Below are 26,311 nucleotides of genomic sequence, written 5' to 3' on the forward strand. Positions count from 1 at the left end.
TTGAAATTTTTTTTTTTCACTTCATTTAAGTTCCTTATAGATCCTGGATGTTAGGTCTTTGTCAGATGCATGATTTGCAAATGTTTTTTCCCATTCTGTGGGTTGTCTCTTTACTCTCTTGATGGTTTATTTTGCTGTGCAAAAACTTTTTAGTTTGATGAGGTCCCACTTATCTGTCTTTTGGGAACTCTGTAAAGAATCTGTTGCCTACTCTGATGTGCATAAGGGTGTTTCCTATGTTTTCTTCTAGGATTCAAATAGTTTGAGGATTTACATTTAGGTCTTTGGTCCATTTTGAGTTGATTCTTGTTTATGGTGATAGGTAGGAGTCCAGTTTTATTCTTCTGCATGTGATCAGCCAGTTTTCCAGCACCATTCACTAAATATGGTCTCCTATCCCCAATGGTTGTTATTGGTGGTGTTGTCAAAGATGAGTTGCTTGAGAGACTGTATTTTTGCTTCCAGAATCTTTGTCCTGTACTATTGGTCTATGTACCTATTCCTGTACCAATACCAGGCTGTTTTGGTTACTGCAGCATTGTAATAAAGTTTAAGGTCTGGAAATGTGATAACTCCCACTTTGTTCCTTTTGCTGAGGATCGTTTTGGTTATTCATGCTCTTTTTTGTTTCCATATGAATTTCTGTATTGTCATTTCCAGGTTTGAGAAAAATGATAAAACGATGTTGGTAATTTGATGAGCATTGCATTAAATATGTAGATTGCCTTGGGTTGGATGAACATATTGACAATATTGATTCTTCCAACCCATGAACATGGAATGTTTTTCCATTTGTTTGTGTCATCTTTGATCTCCTTGAGCAGAGTTTTGTAGTTCTTGTTGTAAAGGTCTTTTACTTCTCCGGTTAGGTGGATACCAAGGTGTCTCTTTTCTGTGGCTATTGTGGATGAGATTGTGCATTTTATTTGGGTCTCTGTCTGCTTGTTGCTGGTGTATAGAAATGGAACTGTCTTTTGCTTCTTGATTTTGTAACTTGAGACTTTACCAAAGTCATTTATCAGTGCAAGGAGGTTTTTTTTGACAGATTCTTTGGGTTTTCAAGATATCGAATCATATCATCCGCAAAGAGGTAATAGCTTAATCTCCTCTTTTTCTATTTGGATACCCCTGATTTCTTTCTCTTGCCTGATTGTTCTGACTAGGACTTCCAGCACTATGTTGAACAGGAGGGGTGAAAGTGTGTATCCTTGTCTTATTCCCGTTTGGGGGGATGCTTCTAGCTTCTAGCATAATGTTGGCTGTGGGTTTATCGTAGATGGCTCTTACTGTTTTGAGGAATGTTCCTTCTATGCCTAGGTACTCAAGGGTTTTTATTAAGAAAGGATACTACATTTCTTCAAATGCTTTTTCTGCATCTAATGATTTTCTTGGTTTTACATCTGTAAATGTGCTGAATTACATTTATTGTCTTGCAAATGTTGAACCAGCCTTGCATCCCAGGAAGGAAGCCCACCTGGTCATGGTGGATGATTTTTGAGATGTGTTGCTGAAGCTGATTTGCTAGAATCTTGTTAAGAATTTTTGCATCTATGCTTATCAGGGATATTGGCCTGTAATCTTCTTTCCTTGTTGGGTCTTTGCCAGGTTTGAGTATCAGTATAATATTAGCTTCATAAAATGATTTGTCAGGAATTCCATCATTCTCAATTGCCTGGAATACTTTCAATAAGATTGGTAACAGCTTCTCCTTGTATGTCTTGTAGAATTCAGTTGGGGAGTCATCAGTCTGGGACTTTTTTTGGTGGGAAGATTTCTTATGAATGAGTTGATTTCATGGATTGTTATTGGTCTGTTTAGAGTTTCAACTTCTTCTTGCTTCAACTTGGGGGGTTGTGTGATGTCGGAAATTCCTCCATTTCCTTTAGGTTTTCTAGTTTAGTTGCAAACAGGTGTTCCTAGTAATGTCTGGTAATCTTTTGATTTTCTTCAGGGTCAGTTGTGACTTTGCCTTTTACATTTCTAATTGTGTTTATTTGGACTTTATCTTTTTTTTAGTCAGTCTGGTCAGTTACCCATCAATCTTATTTATCTTTTCAAAGAAGCTGCTTTTTGTCTTATTGATCTTATACATCCAACAATTGTGATTTTATCTTGGTGACCAGGATTCTTCTGCAGAAGTTAGAATTTAGATCATCTTGCCTTTTCAGCTCTGTGAGGTGTGATGTTAGGTTGTTTATTTGTGACCTTTCTGTGTTCTTGATGTGTGAGTGCAATGCTGTCCTCTTAACACTGATTTCATGGCATTCCAGAAGTTCTGATAAGATGTGTCTTTGTTTTTGTTTGTTTCTAGGAATCTTTTTATTTCTGTCTTGATTTCCATGTTCACCCAGAAGTCATTCAGTAGTATGTTGTTTAGTGTCCATGTCTTTGTGTGTTTTGGGGGAATTTTAATGGTGACAATATTTATTTTTTATTCCACTATGATCTGAGAAGATGCATGGCATTATTTTGATCTTCTGAAATTTGTTCTCACTTGATTTATGTTCAAGAGTATGATCAGTCTCAGAGTATGTTCCATGTACTGATGAGTAGAATGTGTATTCTGTTGATTTTGGGTGGAGTGTTTTGTAGATGTCTATTAAACCCAATTGATCACGAGACAAGTTAAGGTTCTAGATCTTCTTGCTGGTTTTTTGCCTTGATGAACTATCTAAAACTGCTAGTGGGGGTGTGTTGGTCTCCAGCTATGTATGAGAGTTAATGTCCTCTTTTAGTTTACTTAATAGGTGTTTTATAAAACCTGGTGCTCCTGTGTTATGTGCATGTATGCTTAATATGGCTATTTCTTACTTGTGGATTGAACCTTTTATCATCATGTAGTGTCCTTTTAAACTTTTGATGACTTGGAGTCTGCTTTGTCTGATATCAGAATAGCTATACCTGCTCTCTTCTGTTTTCCATTTGCCTGAAAGACCATTTTCCAGCCCCCAACTTTGAGCCTGTGTGTGTTCTTTGCAGTGAGATGAGTTTCCTGGAGGCAGTAGACTGTTGAATCATGGTTCTTTATCCAGTTTGCCACTCTAGGTTTCTTCATAGGTGCATTTAGTCCATTCACTTTCAAACTAATTATTAAACTGTGAGCATTTATTCCTGTCAGGGCTCTTAGGGGGTTGCTTTTTTTCCTTTTTCCTTTTTATATATGTGTGTATTTATATATGTGTGTATTTTCATTTTATGAGTCCTCTGTATGCTCTGTTTATTTTGTGCTTGCCTTTACTTTTGTGATGGATATGTCTTTTTTTTTTCTTCCGTATTCATCACCTTCTTAAATATCTCCTGAAGGGCTGGTCTGGAGGCAGCATATTTTCTTAGAGATTGAATGTCTGGGAAGGATTTCAATTCTCCATCACTGATGAAGTTTAATTTGGTGGGGTAGGGAATTCTTAGCAGGAATAATTACTTATCTTTAAGAATGTTAAATATTGGACCCCAGGCCTTTCTGGTTTGTAGTATTTCTGCAGATATGTCTGGAGCAACTATAATGGGTCTTTCCCAGTAGATAGTCTGGCCTTTTTCTCTTGCTGCCTTTAGGAGTTTTTCTTTCATGCTTACTTTGCAGAGGCAGGTTACTATGTGTCTTAGGAATAGTCTTCTCATGTGATATCTTACAGGAGCTCTCTGAATCTCTTGTGCTTGAATGGTCTTTAGTGAGATGTGGGAAGTTTTCTTGGATGACTTCATGGAATGCTTATTCCGTGGTGTTCTTAGTTTCCCTTTCTGCTTCAGGGATACTAGCCAGGTGTAGGTTTGACTTCTTGACATAGTCCCACATCTCTTAGAGGCTTTGCTCCTTCTGTTTGAGTTTTTTTTTCTGTTTTTGAGCGATTGAGTCAATTTCATATTTTGATCTTCAAGCTCTGAGATTCTTTCTTCTGCTTGATTGACCCTGCTTCCTACACTTGTTACTGTGCTTTTGATTTCCAGGATGGAGCTCTTCATCTTCATGATTTCAGAATAGGGTTTTCTGAAATTTGTCAACTCTGTTTTTACTTCCTATATGACTTTGGTGAGTTTCACTTCTAGTTTATCTTGGCTCTCTCTGTTCATTTTAGCCATCTAATCTCTGATTTCTGTGACTGTCATCTGAGACAGCTCATTCTGGGGGGCTTCCATTGTTTGTGCTCTGATAGCTGCTTTTGGGGGGCACTGTCTCTTTAGAAATCTGAGAGTTGCTTATGCTTTTTCTTTGATTTTTCCTCATTTGACAGGCCTCTCTCCCCTCTCTGTAGTTATTCTTTATTTGTGTTGCTCTGAAGCTAATCGATGACCCTCTGTTCTAGGGCCCTTTCTGTGGTTCAATATAGGTCACTCAGTGAGAGAGGAAGGGACATTCACTTCTGTTCCTGGCTCCATGCTATGGCAGGTTTCTCCCTTGTTTATTTTCTCCCTCACTGTTAATCTAGCCAGGTTAGTTTTCAGCCCTTGCCGCTAGCACTCTGTGGAGAGTGAGTGGGAGAATGGGTGTCCCCATCTGCTGTCTATGGTTTGCAGCCAGAAGCCTTCCCACTGAGAAAGCCTTCTTCAGGTGTCTTTCATGTTGCTCCCACCCTGTTCAAGTCCACACTCTGCTCTTGAAAGAGAGTGAATTCTTTACCATAGAAGGGTGGGAATCCACCCTGTAGGTGCGCAGGGCCTGGGGGTGATTCTTCCTGGTCTGGCCGAGAGGCTGACTGCCAGCGGCTAGCAGCAAGCATTGGTGGGTTCACACTGCAGGTGGGCTTTCCCTCCCTGGGAGTCGGCCACCAGGTTCTGGTGGCAGGAGCTACACTCACTGCAGCTGACTGGGTGTGGGTTTTATTCCCTGTCCTACATGGGCTCTGGGCTCTGGTTGCCTGCTGCTGTGCCCTGACCAGGACTCCTCTCACGGACCAGTGACTTGTGCACAGCTGGGAGGGGTGAACCAACTCAAAGCCCCTTCACTGGGCAGGGCTTCAGTTCCTGTGCGAGCTGGCACATGGCAGGGAATGGGGGGCTCAGATTTCCATGTTGACTGTCGCTTTCTGGTCTCTCTGTGTTCAGAGAGACCTTTGCTGGGTGCAGGGTGTTTCACTCATCTAAAAGAGTCCGGGCGTCTCCCTCATCAGCGGCTGGGTCCCTACTCTCTGCCTTGATCAGTGGGAGCAGTGCTGGTCTGTTGCTCCACAGTGGCCATCCTGGATCCTCCCTTAACTGGCCTCTTTAATTTGACTCCTTTCTTCTCTGTCAACAACCAACTGTCCACATGGCAGCCAGGGCACCACCTTTTTTGGGAGGTGGGGGGCAGGGCCTTACTCTGTTGCTCAACCCTGCAGTGGCACGATTGAGGCTCCCAACAGCCTTGGCCTCCTGGGCTCAGGCAGTCCTCCTGCCTCAGCTTCCCATGTAGCTGGGATTACAGGCATGCACTACCATGCATGGCTAATTTTTTAAATTTTTTGTAGAGATGAGGTCTGGCTATGTTTCCCAGGCTGGTCTCCAGCTCCTGGGCTTAAGTGCTCCTCCTGCCTTGGCCTCCCAAAGTGCTGGGATGACAGGCGTGAGCCACCACATCTGACCTTGACGTGCCTTTTCAATCAGATCAGTTCAAGTCACTTCCTCACTTAGAGCTTTCTAATGGCCTCCCACTGTGCAAAAATCAAATCAAAATCAAACGTAAGAACGAAGCCACACTTGTCCCTTTGCCCTGTCCCACCCCCTGCCCCTGGCTTCTGTCCTCTGAGCTTACCTCATTCCCCTTCCTTTGCCCTCATGGTGGCAGCTGTCTCTCTGCTCCAGCCATCTCTGCAGCGGAGCCTTTGCACGCACCAGAATGCTCTTCCTGGGGCTGGCCTCTGTCCTTCACTCCATGACCAAATGCTCCCTCTTGCAACCACCTTACCTGCATTGCTGGCTGATCCCCCCCCCCCGCTCCACCCTGAGACATCACTCCTGGCCCCGTCTTAGGCACAGACACAACTCAGACGTTTCCTCGTTCATAGTTTATGACTTCACCGCCCAACTCTCTTTCATTCTCAGATCTCCCATAGGCTCCATGGGGGGGTCTCCTGCAGAATCCCTGTCCTGCCGTGGGGTCCAGTACCTCCCAGGCATCAGTGAACAGATGTGGGATGAGAACGTGCATGAACGAATGAGTGACTTTCACGTTCCTGCTTACTCAAAGTGGGAAGGAGCCCGGGGTGTGCAGGCGCGGGTCCGCCTCTTCCAGGGCACAGTCTCGACGTGGGAGGAAGCTGCCGTCCTTCCCACAGGGCTGTGTTCCATGTCCCTCCTCCGCTCCTCTCGCAGGCGTGTCCTCGTCCCCGGGAAGGCTGCGGAGAGGGGGACATGGTCCTGGTTTACGAAGAAAGGCTGTCTCACTTGGGAACACGTGGGGACTGGAGACTGACGTGTGCAGAGGGTGTACTGGGATGGAGGGCATCCAAGGCCAACCTGTCTGGGTTGGACGGGCAGTCCCCACACCCTGCTGGCTCCATCAGAGTCCCCTGCGGGAACCCATGAGCCCTCGGGCTAAGAAGTGCCAACTCTGGAAACCAAGCTTTAGGAAGTCTGTGGTGGGGCTCGGGACTCCGACATCTAATAAAGTTCCCCAGGAAGCGGAGGGTGCCGCGCCAGCCCTCGGCCGCCTGCCATGAGGTTTGGGCAGCTGGGAGGAGGGAGGAAGGCCAGCCCCGAGTACTGAAGCAGGAAGAGGAGACAGAGTCTGCAGGCGGGAGCGGCGGGCTTGGTGTGGGGAGCCGGGGTGGTCAGCGACAGTGTCCTCCTCTCTGCCCACCAGTGGCCCGGCACCGTGTGACCGTGTGCACAGGGGAGCTCGAGGGTGCGGGGACCGACGCCAACGTCTACCTCTGCCTTTTTGGGGACGTGGGGGACACGGGCGAGCGGCTGCTCTTCAACTGCAGGAATAACACCGACTTGTTTGAAAGGGGCAACGTAAGTGGTGATGGTGCGCCCCCTCCCCCATCCCCTCTCTGCTCCCTGGCAGCCAATGGCAAGCCCCTCCTCCCCGCCCCATCATCCCTGGTCCCCTCTGCTCTGTTGGAGTAGAGCCGAGGGCTAGCGTGGGGTCTCAGAGCATCCTCCTGGCCAGGTGGGGAGTTTGTGCGGGCCCCCAGCAGGGCCGCTGCGGGGTGCATGAGCCTATGTGGCCTGTGAGGTCCCCGAGCACCCGGTCCACCCCAACTCCCTGACACGCACGCCTCTCCTAGGCGGCTGGGACTATCCAGCTGGGAGTTGGAGAGCCACCCCGGAGGGTCCCAGTGCCCTCCCCTCCGCTGAGCTCTGAGAAGAGGGCAGAACAGACAGGCGTTTGGGGATGCAGCGAGACATCATTTTTGCCTGGGGAATGGGTGGAGCGGGGAGAACTCTGGCTGGCTGCTGTGGACCAGGGACCAGGCTGGAGGAAAGCAGGGCCCTGGGCCACTGTGGGAAGTTGGCCTTCTCGCCAGGCATGGCCGTGGGGGCGTCTTGCTCCTGTCCTTCGTGGCAGGGAGGCTAAGGAGGACCCCAGACATGGGTGGGAGAACTCGGTCTGTCGTTGGCCTCATTATGGATGTGCGGGGTGTTCCCAACCGCTGACTCCCGGTCCTGTTTCCCCAACTGCCACATGGGTTTTCCAGTGAGGATGTGGGAGTGAGGGGGAAGGTGCCAGGCAGGTCCGGGGCAAAGCCAGCCTCCAGCCAACCACCCTGTTCCCCAAGCCTCAGTTTCCCCACGTCTAAGACAGGACGGACGCCTGCCGCGGCTGGCTCTCATGAGGCTTGGGGCCGCGGATGTGCTGTCTCTGCTCAGACCCAGCACACAGCAGAGGCCGGAAGAATTGTCCTTGCAGTAGAGAGAGGCTCCAGGGGGCGTGGGCGGAGGGGCCTTAGGATGTCGCTCGCCTCCTTCCCTTGCCGCCCTTCCCGGGTGAGCCTGGGACAGGCCCTGGAATTCCAGGGCAGGCCTCCCTCTGGGCCCCGGCCAGGCTGGCCTCGTTCTCGGGATCACGGGCACCTGGAGGCGGTGGTGGCAAAAATACTCCGTGCAGGATGCTGTGGGTGGACGCGGGTTCATCTGAGGAGACGAGGTGGCGGCGCCTTGGCTTCTCGGAGCTTTGAAGCTTCCTCCTCTCCTTCCCGCCCGCCCACCTCTCTCCCGCCTTTCCCGCTGTCCTCCCACATCTGCTGACGCCTTTGTTGGCCGGTCCCCCGTTTCCATCCCCAGAGGCTCCCAGGTGAGCTCGTGACAACTCAGAGGCTCTCTGCTCCCTCCTGCGGGGCCCCTGTGACCACCCCCTGGTCAGACAAACGGTGGAGTCGGCGAACCCCGGCCCCTTGTCAGGTCCCTCCTTGGCCCAGGAGTTAGTTCGTGATAGTGGCTAGTGGCCGGTAACGGCCTGATGCTGCCTGTTAATAGGACATCACCGGGAGTGGACCTTGTTCAACCCAGAGATGCAGCTCTCAATGCTGGGAACGTGACATCGAACAAGAGTCCAGTGGGAGAGATGGGGTGGGTGCAACCTGTTCTCTGCAGGAAGTCCCGCCCTACATGCAAAAGGCCAAGCCCAGCCCCTCGGTTCTGCTTTCTTTTAATCTACGTATCTTATCCTTATTATTTTCTCGAGTGAGGTCTCACTGTGCCGCCCAGCTTGGAGTGCAGTGGCATGATCATGGCTCACCACAGCCTCAAACTTGTGTGTTCAGGGGATCTTCCTGCCTCCAGAGTATCTGGGACTATTGGCTTGTGCCACCATGCCCAACTAATTTTCTTCATTTTCTGCAGTGAGGCGGTCTCGCTGTGTTGCCCAGGCTGGTCTCGAGCTCCTAGGCGCCAGCGATCCTTCAGCCTCCGCCTCCCAAAGCGCTGGGACGACAGGCTTGAGCCACCGCGCCCTGCCTCCACCCACCATCTCTGCTCTCTGACTCCTGGGCCCGTGCCTTCCCTTGCTTGGGCCCCGGGGTCGCCACCACCCGACGGGCCTTGCAGTCTCGCCTCAACCCCCTAAGGCCGACGAGTTCACCATCGAGTCCGTCACCATGCGGAAGGTGAAGCGGGTGAGGGTCAGGCACGACGGCAAGGGCTCGGGCAGCGGCTGGTACCTGGAGCGCGTGCTGGTGAGAGAGGAGGGGCAGCCGGAGAGCGACAACGTGGAGTTCCCGTGTCTCAGGTACAGAGGCCTCCTGGCCCCCGGCCCCTCCAGCCCCTCGCCCCACCGCCCTCCCCGCTCCTGTCTGCCACCTGCCCCTGCGCCCGCCCATCTCCTCCTGGGCTGTGGTCTCTGCGGAAGACCCCCCCTGCTCTCGGGACCAGCCAGCCCAGCTATGGCTCAAGGACGCCGCCGCTGGGCTTGGAAAGCTGGCCTCGCTGGAGGCCCGAGCCTCACATCCCGGCCCCAGCCCCGGGTGTGAAATGCCCATGTGGGGAGTCCAGTGTGCGGCTGTTTTTCTCTATTTGAGCGCCAAGTGCTGGTGTTTTTCTTGCTGAAATGTGACAATTACTGCATTTGAGTGCATTTGACCTTGAGAGCTAGTTACACACTGAATTCTCTATCTACCTATCTGAGACGGGGCATTGCTCCCTCTGTCGCCCAGGCTGGAGTGCCGTGGCGTGAATGTGGCTCACCGCAGCCTCGACCTCCTGGGTTCAGGCGCTCCTTCTGCCTCGGGCTGTAGTCCCAGCTACTGGGGGAGGCTGAGGTGGAACCACTGCCTGAGCCCAGGAGGCAGAGGCTGCGGTGACAGAGTGAGACTCCGGCTCAAAAAAAGACTGATTAAGCACCCACTATGTGCCTGCTCCCTGCCTCGTGGAGCTATCATCCGGCGGGAGTGAGATGGCACGAAAGTGGCTGCACAAAGAAAGCCATAATGACACCGAGGCACAGTGCGGACACAGCCGGCACGGCGCAGAGGCCAAGACTGCGGCGGGTGGTGGCAAGACCTGTTCTTGAGGGACATTCAGGCTGGTTCCCGTGGGATGACGGGGAGAATGTCAGGGGAGAGGGCCTGAGGCCACAACCCGGCAAGGAACAGGCAGAGGCTGCCATCAGGCAGGGCTGGCCAGGCCTGTGACGTGCGACGGAGACCTCTCAGGCTTCCAGGTAGAGGACAGGGTCAGGGAAGGCAGGATGCCGCCAGAGGCCCTATGGAGTCCATGGAGGTGCCAGGGCTGCCGCGACAAAGTCCAGGATGGGCGGCTTCAAGGACAGAAGCTCAGTGCCTCACGGTTCTGGAGCCAGAAGCCCAACATCACGCCCAGTCCCCCTGTGCTTCCTGAGTGGGTCTGAGCCACCCTCCCTCCCGGCCTCTGCCTCGGGTTTCCCTTGGCCCAGAGCGGGCCATCTTCACACGCTCTTCCTCCTGGGCTTATCCGTTTCCGTGTCCAAAGTCCCCCTTTTTGAGTACCCAGTCCTACTAGATCCAGGCTGACTTGGTGACTTCATTTCTAATGTGTCCGCAAAGACCCTGTTTCTGAGTAAGAGCACATTCGGAGGTGCTCGGGCTTTGGCAGGGGAGCCTGGCGCCAGCCCGTTCACAACACAGTGCTGGGCCCTCGGGGTGGTAGTGCAGGTGGTGGAAGGGCCACCAGGGAAGAGCCGGGGTGGCAGCCACAGGACTCACCACGAGAGGGAGGGCCCTGCTTCCACCTCTGGTAGGGGGCAGAGGGTCATGCCCTTTACCGGGGAGGAGCCTGGGGCAATGGCGGAGAAAGAACTGGGGGAAGGCTGGACGGGCGCCTAGTAGGTCTTCCGTCAGAATCAGGCCTTGAGGAATGAACTCAGGGCTGAGAGCACAGAGATGGGATGGGAAGCCGGGACGCTGTGTGGCTTCCTTAAAGTGCGGACAACTGAGCCCTGGGGCGGGCTGGGGGAGAGCCCCCAGAAGGCGAGGAGGAGGGATTCAGCGTGTCCACAGGGCAACGTCTCATGTGTGGTGTGGGGGAGCTCAGAACCCGGAGTCTAGGCCCCTACCCGCTGTGTGACTTTGGCCCAGCCCCCAACTCCTCTGATCTTCTGCGGCTTTCTGACCTGAGTGTCCCGTGGTGATGGTGAGGCTGTTGCCCTTGGCAAGGAGCTGAGTCCGCTATAGAGACAGAGAGGCAACGGCAGGACAGGCTTGGAGGCTGCACGACCAGAGCCCTCCCCGCCCCGTCACTGCCTGGTCACACATCTAGCAAGCGGCTGCTCGTGTCCCGCCGAGGCATGTGGAGACGGCGTGTGCCCTCCTCTCAGGGCCCGGGGACTCTGAAGGACTGGAGCTGGGCCCCTACCTACACACAGCTTCTTGCTCGCCCGAGGGGCTGCCCTGACTCCCTTCGGAGGAGAAGACCAGACCTGGGCATCAGCACGTCTCCTCGGCTGAGATGGGGGCTCAGCAGGTGTTCCAGCTATAGCAGGGGCACGTGTGTGCGCGTGCATGTGTGTGTGTGTGCGCATGCGTGCATGTGTGCTCATGTGGGCGTGTATGCATGTGTGTGCGAGTGTATGTGTGTGTGTGTGTGTGTGTGTGCACGCACCCCCTGGTGAGCCCAGGCAGGCATTGTGAAGCCCCCAGCACCCCACCCCTCCATAGCGCCTCACTCTGCAGCTGGGCTGCACTGTGGGGAGCAGAAGGTGAACGTGTTTATTTGGAAGCGTCTGTGAGTCCCCGGCGAGGGTTGAGGTGGAGACAAGACCATGATCGTGGCTTCCCCAGGCCGGCGGGGTGGGGCTGAGATGGAAGGGGTGGAGGCCACGGAGACGTGAACCCCCGCGGCCTTCCCCTGCAGTGGTCCCCAGGACCAAGGATGTGGCCTCGGCAGGATAGATGGGGAGGCTCCCGGGGGCTGACTTGGGGCACCCTCTGACTGTCCCCAGGCGCCCATCTTCCGTGACCAAGCCTCTGCCCTTGTGTCCTCAAACCTCGAGGTCTCACATGTCTCCAGGGCGTTCCAGGGTCACAGCACCCTGGAAGGGTCACGGCATCGCTGCTGGCTCCCATGTCAGTGTTCACGCACAGCCAGCGGATGGCAGGGCCCCTGAGGCCCTCTCTCCTGCTGCGTGGGGAGGGTGTGGTCCACTAGCAGAGAGATGCGCAGTCGAGGGAGGCCTGAGGGGCCTCCCCTGTGTTAGGAGGCCACCGGGGAGTTGGCGCCAGGCCTTCCTTTGCGGGCTCTGTGGCTCTCAGGGATGTGCCAGGAAGTGCCAAGATGTGACAAGCTCCGGGTGTAGACAAGTGAGAGCTGCTTCGGGCAAGAGGCAGATGCCTTGGTTTCCCCAGTAGCCTGAAGATGGATGGCGTTGACACTGCCCCACTGGCCCCATCGCCGTCTATCTGGAGTGCTGGGCGGGGACGGCACGTGCCTGCCCGATTGTCTGATTTCTCCAGCTGGATCTCTTTGGGCTCCAGGGAAAATGCCTTCTAAGCAAATGGTGCCAGGCCTCTCCCCTGGTGGCCCAAACAGGCAGCAGGGATGTGGCCCACGCCAACCCACAGCAAGACCCCTGCATCTGCGTGAGTTCTGTCCCAAGTGCATGTCCGCAAGGCTGCCGTCTGTATGTCCCACAAAGTCAGCCTACCCACCCAGCGAACACTGTCGGCCACCCCGGACGAGCCACGTCACTGCTGCTTTGATGCTTGCTTCTGGACACCGTGGGCTGGAGATAAAGACGCCGCACCACAGAACGCTGTGCAGGAAGCCACACAGAATCACAGCCGCTTGTCACGTGAGCTGACGTACACGAGGCCTTTGAGAGTCCTCAACGCGAAGGTTCGTGTGTTGAGACTCCCTGTGCTGCTGGGTCGCAGCCATCAGCCCCAGCCCTTCTGGCCCAGACCCAGCCTCTCCCAGGAAGCGAACCCCCATCCTCGGAGCAAAGCCGCCTTTGCGTGAGCCCCTCTCATGTCTCGAGCCGCTCGCAGCTCTGCCTTTGTGCCAACGCCCGCCCTGTCTTGATCCTCCGTGCCACAGCCGGCCATCCTGACTTCTTAACCAGTCTGCAGGTTCTTGACAGCCTAGGCTGTGTCTTGCTCATCTTTGTGCGTCTTCCCTGTCACGTTCCCCTAGAGTCCTTGGCATGGTGCCATGGGATAGAAGGCTCCTAGAAAAAGAGGTGCTTGGCCGGGCATGGTGGCTGGCACCATGCAACACTTTGAGAGGCTAAGGCAAGAGGATTGCTAAGGCCAGGAGTTCAGGACCAACCTGGGTAACATGGCAAGACCTTATTGCTACCAAAAAAAAAAAATCCAAAAAATTAGCTGGGCATGATGGGAGGCTGAGGTGGGAGGATTGCTTGAACCCAGGAGGCTGAAGCTGTAGTGAGCCATGATTGCACCACTGCACTCCAGCCTGAGCAACGGAGTGAGACCTGACTCAAAAAAAAAAAACAAAAAACAAAGAAAATAAAAAGAAAGAGAGGTGGTGGCTTCTTATGATAACGTTGTTGGGAGAAACCTTTGACCGTGGTTGCCACAGCCCTGCACCCTGTGACCCAACCCCTCTCCAGCCTCTCTGCCTGCTCTCTCCCTGTCACTCACTGCATCCATCCACAGGGGCCTCTGTCCGCTCCCGGAGGCTCCGTTCCATCCCAGGACCAGTCATTCCCTCTGGTGACCTCTTCCATCTCTCCTGGTGAATTCCCTGTCATCTCTCCAGTCTCAACCAAGAATCACCTTCCCCAGACATTTTCCTTTCCCAGTCTGGGTTGGGGTTCTTTGTTAAGAGTAGGGTTCTTGGCTGGGCTTGGTGGCTCAGCCCATAATCCCGCACTTTGGAAGGCCAAAGTGAGTGGATTGCCTGAGCCCGCGGGTTCAAGTCCCGCCTGGGCAATTTGGCGAGACCTCATCTCTACAATAAATCAAAAATTAGCCGGGCGTGGTAGCATGTGCCTGTAGTTCCAGCTACTTGGTAGGCTGAGGTGGAAGGATTGCGGAGCCCAGCAGGTGGAGGCTGCGGTGGCTAGGAGTGGCTGCTGCACTCTAGTCTGAGTGACGGAGTGAGACTCCAACTCAAAAAAAAAAAAAAGAGTAGGGTTCTTCTGCTAAACTCAAAGCTCAGGGCCTCCCTGGTGCCCGGCACGAGTGTTTCACTGGCTTGCTCCTCGGCCCGCCTGCTCTGCGCGCTCACACCTCACCTCCGCCTGCCCACCAGGTGGCTGGACAAGGACAAGGATGACGGGCAGCTGGTCCGAGAGCTGCTCCCCAGCGACAGCAACGCGACGCTGAAGAGTGAGTTGTCCCGAGACTGTGTGCTGGGCGTGCCCTTGACGAGACGGGTGCCTTCCCTGCGCCACACAGGAGACGAGGGGAGGCGGGAGGGCCGGCTCTGAGGGAGGCTCTGGAGATGTCCTGTCTGCACTCGTGCATGGCGTCCTTGTGCTCGTGAGTCCCTGCGTGTAGGCAGGGCAGTGAGCGTGACAGGAACGGCACCGGCGGACACTGCCGTGTGCGGGCCCTACCATCCGGGCCCCAGGAGGAAAAGCACACTTGGAAGGAATGGGAAGGCGAGGGTAGACAGTGAGTGCTACCTGGGCCTTGTTGCCCTGCTTCCTGGAGACGCTTCCTCAGGGCCCTGGTCTGACCATATGCTTGATGCGACATTTAAAGGAATGCATCCCCAGAAGCCTCCGACCCCAAGCCCCGTGGTCAGCCCTGTCTCCCTGAGCCCTGGGTTGCCCAGGGCAGATTGGATGCTGTCCTGGTGTCAGATTGGGTGACTGAGGTCTGCAGGGGCTCGAGTTCTTGCACCTGACTGTCTTGAGGCAGAGGTGGCCTGGAGAGTCCGGTCTCTGGGCTCAGGATGACGGGAAGGGCTGGGAAGGGCCTGAGGAGGGGAGGTGGCAGTGGCCGTGGCGGGGGCCCCAGGTCTGCAGCTGGTCACGGGCCTGGGACCAGGTGCAGGGGTCCTTGTCTTGTGCCACTGCCCTTCTCGCCACACGCTGGGGCCTCACTCCCCTGCCTCCCAAGTCAGAGTCTTGGGAGTTTAGATGACGATGGTGTGAGGGAGGGTCTTCTTCTCAGCGCTGGCCACACCTGTCAGCAAGAAACTCAGGTGCCATTTCCTCCAGCGCTCCTGGACGTCCCTCATGGGGATCATCCAGCCCAGACCTGGGCCTGGCCTTCCCCAGGGCTGGCCCTGAGCACGTGTGCCGGGTGACTTCCTCCAAGTCCTCCTTCCCAGTGGGAGGACTCCATGGTTGCAGTGAGCACGCCCCCCCCCATTCCTCCCGGTGTGTCCTCTTCTTCCTCAAGACACGCACCTGGAAACAGCCTGAGGCCAGTGGGTCTCTGGCTCGTGCTAGTCTGGGATGTGTCTGTTCCTCCAGGCTCTCCCCCGCGCCCACTGGCGATGCAGACCCTCCTGGTGATAAAGCAGTGACACCAACAGGTGCCCAGGAGGAACAGGGGTGTTGGGACCACACGAGGGCTTTGCCCCCCGCTGGCGCCTCCTCCATGGAGGCCGTCTCACACCATGCCCGTGGCCTTCCCTGTTGAAGGGCCCGGCCTGTGGCACTGTCCAGAAAGGCCGAGGTGCCCTTGCCGCTCTTTTTCCGCGCCTTTCGCAGAAGCCCAGCCCCAGCGATGGCTGGAGACCCTTGGGGCACTTGCGTCTCTGGGTCCTCGCCTACAACGTGCAGGGTCCTGTCCCAGCCCACCCCGACCCCTGGAGCAGGCTCCCTGCTGGAGTATCGGTTCTGTGGGTGAGGGGAGGACGCGGGGACACCTTCCCGCAGGTCACGGGGCCCCTCGGGGAGCAGGACTGAGCCAGGTCCCCCACACGGGCCTGGGACCCAAGCCCCACCCACTGTAGACTGCCCCCTGCTCCCCGCGTTCCACCCCTGCCCTGACCCCCTCCCTTCCTCTCCTCCCTGGGCCGTGCAGACTTCCGCTACCACATCAGCCTGAAGACCGGAGATGTCCCTGGGGCCAGCACAGACTCCCGTGTCTACATCAAGCTCTACGGGGAGAGGTCCGACACCATCAAGCAAGTGCTGCTGGTCTCCGACAACAACCTCAAGGACTACTTCGAACGCGGCCGAGTGGACGAGTTCACGCTCGAGACCCTGAACATCGGCACGGTGAGTCCCCGTCCCAAGGCCTCGTGACCTCACCTGTCCCCTCCATGCACCCACAGGTGCCCACACACACATCCACGGGTAAGCCCATCTGGAAGGAGAGCATGTCCGCTTGGGGTGTGAGTAATGCTGTCACTTCCCGGCCCTCCTATTGCAGCTGAAGATGTGAGAACGGTGGTTAGACTACCCGAGTCTCTGCGAGAATGGAGTGTGACTCTTTAGAGGCTTGACCTCGGCATTCCGTTTGCCTGCATAGCCAGGCTGTGTACCCGGGCCACAGACGCTGGGGAGGGGACCCTTGGGGCAGGAAGGGGAAAGAGGAAAGACAGGACTAGAAGGGCCAGAGATGCTTCCAGTTCAGGCCTGAGTGTGGGTCTGAGTGTCCAGGGCACACGGGCCCCCTGCCCCAGAGATGCTGCCTCAGGAGACGGGGCCGAGGGTCCCTTCTGATGGCTGCAGGTGGCCCTGCCGTGAGGGCTGGAACACTCGGCCAAGGGTAAACAGAGTCACGTGGAAGTAGAAAGGCAGACTTTCATCAGGAGGGGCCCACCACTGTGGGGCGACTCCAGTGGCCTGAGCTCAGCCTGAGCTCAGCCTGTGCAGAGCTCGCAGGGCACTTGAAAGGGGGGTGGAGGGCTGCGAGGAGAGCAAGTAGGGCTCGGCAGAGTCTGGGAAGTTGTCCTGTGTCTAAGTGTCCTGCCCTGGCTCTTGCTGGCATCAGGCCACCACCCTCCCAGGGGTCCAGAGACAGATGCGCTGTCCTTGGGTGCTGGCCGGAACTCCCAGGAGCTCCTTTTGACAGCCTTGAGTCTTCTCCGGCAGACGCTTGCAGGGCGTGAGGGATGCCTGAGGGGGTGGCCTTGAGCTGTGAGCAGCTGAGCTCGCGTCCCGTTCAAGTCTCGGGACCCAAGAGTGAGGCCTAGTGTGGAATGGCCTTGGAGCCTGTTGAGAGTTGGGTTGAGGCCGGAATCTCTCCGATGTCCCCTGAGGAAACACAGGCATCAACCCTGCACTTGAGCCTGGATGATTCCAGAAGTGACTCAGCAGGATCTGTGTTGCCACCTGACCCCCCCTCCCGGGTGTGGCTTAGTGGAGACTGCCAGGGACAAGCCCTCTGTATACGTGCCCCCTTCCCGCCCTTCCTGCTCCAGGATCAGGGTCGGGAAGCCCCCTCCCGTCCAGACCCACTCTGGGAGCAGCCTCCTGTCGGCCCAAAGACCCCGAGGCCAGTGCATGCGAATTGAGGTTGTCCTTGATGAAATGCGCTTACATATCAGGCTGAGTCAAAAATGATGGCGTGAGAATGTGGTTCCTGTATTAAAGAATGTCTGGCATCAGCCAGCAGGCACACGGGCTATCTGAGAAGTGTGGGCAGCGGCTGGAGGCGTCTCTCCTGGAACCCGCCTGCTTGGGGCCGGGAGGCTGGAGCCAGGCTCTGGCTGCCCACACCCGCGTGGTCCCTTCCACTTCCTGGTCACACACAAGTCACGTCGTCTCTTCTGGCTCAGTTTTCTCATGATGACAGGCGATCCTAGAGGGGCTGTTATTCACATTAAGCATGTGAACAGCACCCACTGCGCAGAGTACGAGCACAGGAAGCACTGCTGGACGGTTGCCCTGTGTCAGCTGCATGGTGTCCCTAGTGCGTCCCATGGGAAAGAAGACCCTGCCCATCTTCACTCTGTCAGCCGATCCCTCTGGTACTTGGCAGTCTTGGCACCACAGAGAGCCAGCAAGACTCTCCCTGGCCGTTGCCACACACCCAAAGAGCCCCAGTCTTTGTAGATTGACTGGCTTCCTTCTGGGGACTTGGCATTAATGGTGTTGTGTTGTTAGGGCCAAGAGAGGCCTGGTCCTCAAGGGAGTGAGAACAGGGCGTGTGCGGGCGAGCTTCTGGATCTGGGCATTTGTATGAGTCTCATGGGTGGTTTCCCCTCTCCAAGCCATCACTGGAGGAGTCTCAGGGCTGGAAGGGGTCTCAAAGGCCACCTGAAAGTCCCATCTGATGTTAAAATTGCCCTGTAGACAGCATCTCCCAAAAACATTAATGCAGTTCAGACATTGAAAACCGAGGACATGTAAGGATGGTGAAATCAGGCTGGACGCAGTGACTCACACCTGTCCCCGCATGTTGGGAGGCTGAGATGGGAAGATCTCTTGAGCCCAGGAGTTCAAGACCAGCCTGGGTAGCATAGCAAGACCTTGTCTCTACAAAAAAAGAAAGAAAAAAAAGCCAGGGGTGGTGGCATGTGCCTGAAGTTCTAGCTACTCAAGTATCTGAGGGAGAAGACTCACTTGAGCCCAGGGAGGTCTGTGGGCTGTGATCGTGCCACTGCACTCCAGCCTGGTCAACAGAGGGAGACTCTGACTCAAAAACAGGGGAGGGGGTGGTGATACGGCATCTACATGCTCACCTGGGTGCCTGCGGGCAAAGATGCCAAAATGTGGAATGGCAGAGTAACTAGGAAGGCTGCTGGAAAGAGGAAGACAACGGGCAGGACCAAAAAAGGGGAGAGAGTGAACACAACTCCAAGTCCCCAAGAGGGCGTCTGCCTGTTCTGTCGCCCTCGGGAGGGCATCTCAGAGAAGAAATGTAGAAATGCATAAGCAGTGTATTTTTTTTTTGAGTCGAGGCTTACGCTATCACTGAGGCTGGAGTGCAATGGCACACTCACAGCCACCACAACCTTGACCTGCTGGGCTCAGGCGATCCTTCTGCCTCAGCCTTCCAATAGCTGGAACTGCAGGTGTGCACCTGACTAACTTTTATTTTTTGATTTATTACAGAGACAAGGTCATGGCATGTTGCCCAGGCTGGTCTTGAACCCCTGAGCGCAGGCAGTCCTCTCTCCTCTGCCTCCCAAAGTGCTGGGATGACAGGCATGAGCCACCAGGCCCAGCTGTAAATAGTGTATTGTTAAACAAAACAAAACGGAATTGACAACGAGGCTATCGGAAGGTGGTGGCAATGTTGTGAACATTTATTCTCTCCTGTGACCACAACTGCCATGATTAAGGATTAAGTGGCTTTCTTTTTTTCAGATTGGAAAGCATAGTTTCTTTAGAAAGTAAATGAGAGAGAGAGAGAGAGAGAGAGGAGATTCACCTCCCCAAGGCAGGGGAGGAGGCCAAAACTTAGGAAACATGACAGCAGCCGTAGCTCAAGGAGCCACATGGTCAGACCATAGCTTAGCAAAAGAAGGACTAGTGGGCTTTCAAAGTCCACTCCACATCCGCTCCCCTGTGCTTCTCACCACCACCTGAAGGGTGTGCTGGACTTGGGGTGGGCATGGGTTGGGGACATCACAGGGTAGAGAGGAGAGCACAGGGTGGAGGGGAGTACACGGCGTGGGGTGCTCCGGGTGGGAGCGGTGGCACCCTGGTCCCCGGCTGGCTGATGACTGGCCAGGACCCTGCCCAGCCTCCTGACGGAGCCTCCCTCTCCCGGGACCAGCTGAGTTGAGGGCGCCGTTTGCGCTGGTGTCTGGGGCTGCAGGGGCAAGGCACGAGGCTCCTGGCCGCACTCCCTGCCCAGCTCCTGGGGTTTCCTCCAGATCAGTCGGCTGGTGATTGGGCACGATGGTGCTGGCATGCACGCGGGCTGGTTCCTGGGCAGCGTCCAGGTGCGCGTGCCCCGCCAAGGCAAGCAGTACACCTTCCCCGCCAACCGCTGGCTGGACAAGAACCGGGCTGACGGGCGCCTGGAGGCGGAGCTCTACCCCAGCGAGATCGTGGACATCCAGAAACGTACGAGTCTTCCCCTGTGCGATGGGCGCGGGAGGCACGGGAACCGTGGGCCCCCTGGGTGCTGGTGGGCCCGTGGGGAGAGGTGGCAGTACTGGGCCTGGGAGGGAAGAGGGGCTCATGTCACAGATGAGCAAACTGAGGACTCAGCGGAGGGAGCACTTTTTTCTGGGATGAAGGGCCACTAAAACCGACTTTATCGGATGCCCCGTCTCAGCCTTCCAGAGGAGAGGATTTGAGACAGCCCATGTCTTCCCTGGGAGGACTAGCCGAGGAGATAAAACGGTGTGGTCAGTTATCTGTCCAAGAAATATACAGTTGGCCCTCTGTATCCGTGGGCTGCACATTCATGGACTCACCAACCAACGTCGAAAGTATTTCAAAGAGAGTCGCAGCTGCACTTCACACAAACAGAGCTTTCTCCTTGTTGATATTTGTAAACAATACAGGATAACCACCCTGCACACACAGTGCACATCATGCTAGGTACTTTGTGATCTAGAGATGACTTAAAGCAGCCAGCAGGGCGCGCAAAGCCTCCGGGACTCGAGCATCCAAGCACTGTGGGGTCTCTGGGGTCCTGGGCCTATCTTCACAAACACCAAGAGAGGTTGCATACGGGACCCTCTCTGTGCCAGTGACGCCCCGGGCTTGGCAGCTAACTGTTTTTTAAAATTTTTTTGTAGAGATGCAGTCTTGCTGTGCTACCTAGGCTGGTCTGGAACTCCTGGGCTCGGGCATGCTCCCTCCTCGGTCTCCTGCAGTGCTGGGATTACAGGCGTGAGCCACCACACCCGGCTTCCACCTATTAGTTTTTTGACATTTCAGTCTTAGACATTGTCTACTGACTTCCTACTGTGGAAGAGGGGGACTGGGCTTCTTTAACACACACGGGCACTGTATAGGCCCTCACACGTGTGTGTGTGTGCAGGCACACCCATACACACACACCTCCCCCTTCCAGCCTCCAATATAATTAAGTTAGTGCTCAAATTTTACACCATTGTGATTATGTATTATTCACTGCTGAGTCACCTCCCGTGTGATCACTGTGTTCGTTTTGGCACAACCTCTTGGTTTTTTTCCTGGAGTTACCGCCATTCAAGCTGTGTAGTTTTCCCCATGCCATCACTCTCTGCTTCAGTTCACTGGAACTGCAGTAACCACACAGCTCTCTTTGGCTCACAGGGGGCCTCCTCTGCCCTGTGTGTCATGGGGCCTCTCCTCCTTGCGTGATGACCCTGTGTCTCTCTGTGAGTCCAGACTTCCTTTCCTTAGAAGAAGCCGGTCAGACTGGAGTAGGGCCCACCTAAGGGTCTCAGGTATCTCCTCTTTAAAGGCTGCTCCAAATACGGTGACGTTCTGTGGTCCTGGGGGTTAGTGCTTCAATGTGAAAATCTGGGGACACAATTCAACTCCTAATCCTGTCTTATCCCAGATCTCCCGTAGGTCCTAAGTTCTTTCCCCAAACCCACGGGAGTTCTGGTGGCTGCCTCCTCTGGCTCCTTAAACATCTTGTTGGCACCTCTGTGCTGCTCCCTAATGGGCTTTTAGGACTCTCTTCGTGCCGTCTTTTCGCACCCTTCTTTCAAACGTACCACACACTGTTTTCTTTCAGAGAATGGGAGAGTTTGACATGGAGAAGGGCTTTTAAGGTAACATCGAGAAGTTATTAGAACACACTTCTTTCGTCAACGAAAGTCAGCAGGTCTGTAGAGGTTTCCTGGTGGGTCCTTTCTCTTTTCTCCTGGGTTGGCTTTCCTGCTTCTTGGATCCCATGTCTTCCTCTTCTTCTGTTTATTCCTCAGTTCGGTAGAGCACACCCTCTACTAGCAGCTTCCCGAGGAAAGGCACACAGAAGATAAATGTGGAGACCTCACATGTCTGCAAGTGTCCCTAGTCGACTCTCACAACTGATTCCAAGTCTGGCTTGTTGTGGAGTTCTGAGTTAGAGCTCATTCTCCCTTGGAGTCTAGAAAGAGCCATTCCAGCGTCTTCTAGCTCCCAGTGTTGCAGCTGAAAAGTCTGGTACCACTCTGCTAACCTTCTCTTTGGTCTTCTCTCTAAAAGCTTCTAGGATCCTGTCTTTATCCCTGAAATTTGAAATTGCAGGAAGCTCTCACTGCCTTTGGGGATTTTACCTTTACCCACTGTTCTGGGAACTTGTGGCTTCTTACGTCTAGAAGCATTTTTCTAGCTCTGGGACTTCTTTGGTATTATTTCCAGGACAATTTTCCACTCCTTATTACCTCTGTTCTCTTTAGAACTAAACAATTTGTTGGATATTGGATGATTCTGATTTTCTTACCTTTTCTCTGTCACATATGTTTTTGTTCTTGGGGAATTTTTGTTTTGTTTCTGAGAGATGTCCTTGACTTTATCCTTGCTGTTGAATATTCCAGGCTGCCATATATATACTTTTTTTTTTTTTTTGAGTTGGAGTCTCTGTTGCCCAGGCTGGAGTGCAGTGGCATGATCATGGCTACTGCAGCCTCGACCTGCTGGGCTCAGGTGAGCCTTCCAACCTCAGCCTTCTGAGTAGCTGGAAATATAGGCTCACACCTCCATGCCCAGCTATATGCTTTATTTATTTATTTTTTATTTTATTATTATTATTTTTTGAGTTGGAGTCTCACTCTGTTGCCCAGATTGGAGTGCAGTGGCCGCTCCTGGCCAGACCTGCTGGGTTCCGGGGATCCTTCCACCTCAGCCTTCCAAGTAGCCGCAATTGCAGGTTCGCACTACCACGCCTGGCTAATTTTTTGATTTATTGTGGAGATGAGGTCTCACCTGCCCAGGTGGGTCTCAAACCCGCGGGCTCAGGCAATCCACTCACCTCAGCCTCCCAAAGGTGTGGGATTACAGGCTGAGCCACCGAGCTCGGCTTTGCTTTATTTATTATAGAGATGAGGCCTCGCCAAGTTGCTCAGGCTGATCTTGAACCCCCGGGCTCAGGCAATCTCTTGTCTCTGCCTTCCAAAGTGCTAGGATGACAGGTGTGTCACTGTGCCTGGCCACAGGCCTCAAGATTTTAATTTCCAATAACTGGTTCCCTGAATGCTCATTCTTCACGCCTTTGCATCGTCCTGACTATCTGTTCTGAGAGCGAAGGGAGGCAAGGGGTAGAGGCTCCTCTCCATTCAGAATGCCGCATCACTGAGTCCTTCTGGGGTCCAGGCCCCATCCTACCCTCTCTCTGTTGAGCCTCCAATCTCCAGTCCAACCTCTTCCGTCTCTCCGCCTGGCCTCTTATTTTCGGCCCTGAGTTTCTCACATTGCCATGGTCATGGAAGAGCATCTGGCTGAAAGTATTGAAAGTCCTGTCTTAGTCTTACAGCATCGCTGAGAAGGCAAGTCTTGTAATGGAAAGAATGTGATGTCATAGTTCTTCAGGAAGATGTTCTGTGCTCTGTCATGAAGCGCTTTCTATTGGTGTGTATGTGAGCCGCATTTTACCCTCTAATATCTTGATTAAGTATCACTTCAGAAGACAGACAGCTCTCTTAGTGTGATGTATCTGTTTGGATCATCTGAAAGGTGCCCATATTTAAATAACTACTATGAGGGAGATCCCCCACAAAACCCGAAATGATCCTTTGGAGGGAGGGGCCCCTTGGAGAACAGCTAAGGAAGAGTCCTGAGAGCCCACCGTTATCAGAGGACCTGCCAGCTTTGCGGAGAGAGGCCTCATCGCACCACTCACACCACACCGAGTGTGCTGCAGTTTCTGACTAAAGATGGCATGACCCCCCCACCCCCGTACCCCACCCTCCCTATTCACCTGATCTTGCCTGAGCAGCTTTTTTCGTTTCCCTGGATGAAAAAGCCCTCAGAGGGAAACATTTAGCCACTGTGGAAGAGGTGAAACAAAAAAGGGCAGAAACTCTAAAAGGCATCAAAAGGGGCCAGTTCAAAAACTGTCTTGAGCAGTAGAAAAAGCATCTTGATAGGTACATTCCATCCAACGGAGAGTACTTTGAAAGGATCTGGCCTTAAACATGTAAGAATAAATACACAACTTTTTATAAATAAATTCCAGGGTTTTTTGAGTCCCTCTCATATGATTTCAACTCCTTATTCATTGCTGAAAATAAGGAATGGAAACAACACAGTCTTTGCTTTCTTCTGTCCCGTGCTGGCTACCCAGAGGGGGTGTCTTGGTCCATTTTGTGCTGTGATCACAGAATTTCACAGACTGGGTAATTTGTAACGAACAGAAATGTCCTGGCTCACGTTCTGGAGGCTGAGTAGTCCAGCATCGGGGTGTGAGCATCTGGCAAGGGCGTTCTTACTGTGTTAAAACATGCAGCGGGCATGAGGGCAGAGAGGACACACAGGAGCTGAACTCCGCCCTTATCTATTTTTTCTTTATCTATATAGCTTTAGGGGTATGAATAGTTTTGAGTCACAGGATACATTGCACTTGGCAAAGAAGTCTGGGCTTTAAGTGGCCACGCCACTCCCACCTGTGCACACACGACCCGGGAGGAGGTCCGTCATCCCTCCACCTCCCGAGTCTCCAGTGTCCACTGCACCATCCCCTGTGCCTTTGCAGATCCTCTGGCTCCCACTTGTAAGTGAGAACATGTAGTGTCTGGTTTTCCGTTGTACCAATTCCACCCATGAGGGTGGAGCCCTCAAGGTCTGATCGCCTCTTAAAGGCACCACTTCTCCATACTGTTGGGACTGGGATGAAACTGCAGCATGCGTCTCGGAGGCGACAAGCATTCCAGCCCAAGCCGGGGTGCACACAGCAGGGAGCGCCAGCCGGTGTGTTGACTCCTCACTCCAGGAATCCAAGAACACCTGTGGGGAAGTGGACTCTGGGGCATCCGAGTCTGACTGCTTGGGTTTGCCATTTCCACCTGCTCAATTCCTCTGAGCCTCAGTTTGTCCACTTGCAACATGGGAATGGTGGTAGGTGGCCACGGTGTGGAGAGAAGTTGAGGTGAGATGGTGCCTGTGAGGTCCTAGGCACGTGGCGCAGAATGAAAACGTCTGTTCTGTTGCCGTCATTGTCGCTGCCGTCGTTGCTAACTGCTCCATCTCTCCTGCACGTGCCCACCTAGTGGTCCACTACGAGGTGGAGGTCTGGACAGGGGATGTGGGCGGCGCAGGCACCACCGCCCGAGTCTTCGTGCAGATCTACGGTGAGCTCGGCAAGACGGAAGTGCTCTTCCTCTCCAGCCGCTCCAAGGTGTTCGAGAGGGCGTCCAAGGACACCTTCCAGGTACGTGAGGGTGAGGCCGCAGGGTGCCAGCAGCAGGCCTGGACGTGCCAGCAAGCTCCCTGGTGCTGCATTTCTTCAGCCAGCGCCCACTTGGGAAGGGGCTGCCCCCTCCAGCGGGGAGGGAACTGCTTCCTCCCCCTGGACCGGAGCTTGGGCCTGAAGAGAAGGAATGGGACTAGGTCAGGGGTTCTCATCCCCGGCCTCATGTGAGAGTCACCTGGGGCTTTATGAAAAAGTGCTAGACCAGACAAGTCAGGATCTTTGGAGATGGGACATGTTTTCTGTATACTTGAAGAGAAGTTTCTTTTAGAGTCAGTGTCTCCCTCTGCCCTCAGGCTGGAGTGCAGTGGTGCCATCATAGATCACTGTGGCCTAGGCTTCCCAAGCTTGAGTGATCCTCCCGGACGCTCAGGGACAGCCATGAAACTCCAAGCCCCCCCGGTGTCCTGCTTGAGCCACCAGGCCTGGAGGAACTCAGACTCAGAGGTCGCAGGGCTGGGAGAGGATGAAGGATCCGGCTCTGGAGCCATCTTTTGCTAAATTATAATCACCTGCCCCAGGGCCTCTCGGGATTGGCAGCATATTAGTGTCCCTGGAAGAGCTTTTAGAAATCTATCCAGGCCAGGCACGGTGACTTTAGCCTGTAATTCTGGCACTTTGGAAGGCCCAGACCCTCCACTTTGATGGGCTCACTAGAGGCGGGGAGTTTAAGACCCACGTGGCCAAAGTGGTGAGAGTCTATCTCTACAATAAGCAATTAAAGATATTAGCTGGGCAGGGTGAGGCATGCCTGTAGTCCCAGCTCCTTGGGAGGCTGAGGCTGGAGCACTGCTTGAACCTGGGAGTTCAAGGGCTGCAGTGAGCTGCGATCATGCCACTGCACTCCAACCTGGGTGACAGAGTGAGACCCTGACGAGAGAGACAGAGAGAGAGAGAGAGAGAGAGAGAGAGAGAGAGAGACAGAGAGAAAGAGAAGAGAGTTTTCTCTTTGGCTTATCACAAAATTATATATACTTAACACTGAAAAATTTTGGAAGGAGAGCGCAGGTGCGAAGTTAAAAAGTGAAAAATCACAGGACTCTGGGTGAATACATCTTTGGGGTGGAGGTTGGTAGTAGGTTACTAGTGGGTGATTAAGGCCGGGGTGGAGGAAGCCAGGTTGGGAGTGGCGTGGGCCAAGGGAAGTGGGAGGAGCAGAACGAGTGGCAGGCGTGTGCGTGCATGTGTGTACGCATGTGTGTTTGGGAGGAAGGGGGGCAGGGCCACGTCTTGGCTGTGCAGGGTTGGGGGGAGGCGAGTCTGGGCGGAGG

The 26,311-nt window shown here is 54.1% G+C and overlaps 1 protein-coding gene across 1 annotated transcript in view; it reads left to right on the forward strand.

Annotated features, from left to right (window-relative positions):
- The window catches only part of LOXHD1 (lipoxygenase homology domains 1), a 170,435-nt gene that overhangs the window by 72,905 nt on the left and 71,219 nt on the right, over positions 1-26,311 (forward strand). Inside the window, exons 13-18 of the mRNA XM_021713353.1 lie at positions 6,776-6,930; positions 8,985-9,145; positions 14,104-14,180; positions 15,834-16,030; positions 19,582-19,774; positions 24,841-25,001. Of these exons, the coding sequence (XP_021569028.1) occupies positions 6,776-6,930; positions 8,985-9,145; positions 14,104-14,180; positions 15,834-16,030; positions 19,582-19,774; positions 24,841-25,001 (944 nt within the window). The remainder of the gene's footprint in view (positions 1-6,775; positions 6,931-8,984; positions 9,146-14,103; positions 14,181-15,833; positions 16,031-19,581; positions 19,775-24,840; positions 25,002-26,311) is intronic.

Source organism: Carlito syrichta, unplaced genomic scaffold, assembly GCF_000164805.1.
Source record: "Carlito syrichta isolate Samal-C Ts95f unplaced genomic scaffold, Tarsius_syrichta-2.0.1 Scaffold304483, whole genome shotgun sequence".
NCBI classification, from domain to species: Eukaryota; Metazoa; Chordata; class Mammalia; order Primates; family Tarsiidae; genus Carlito; species Carlito syrichta.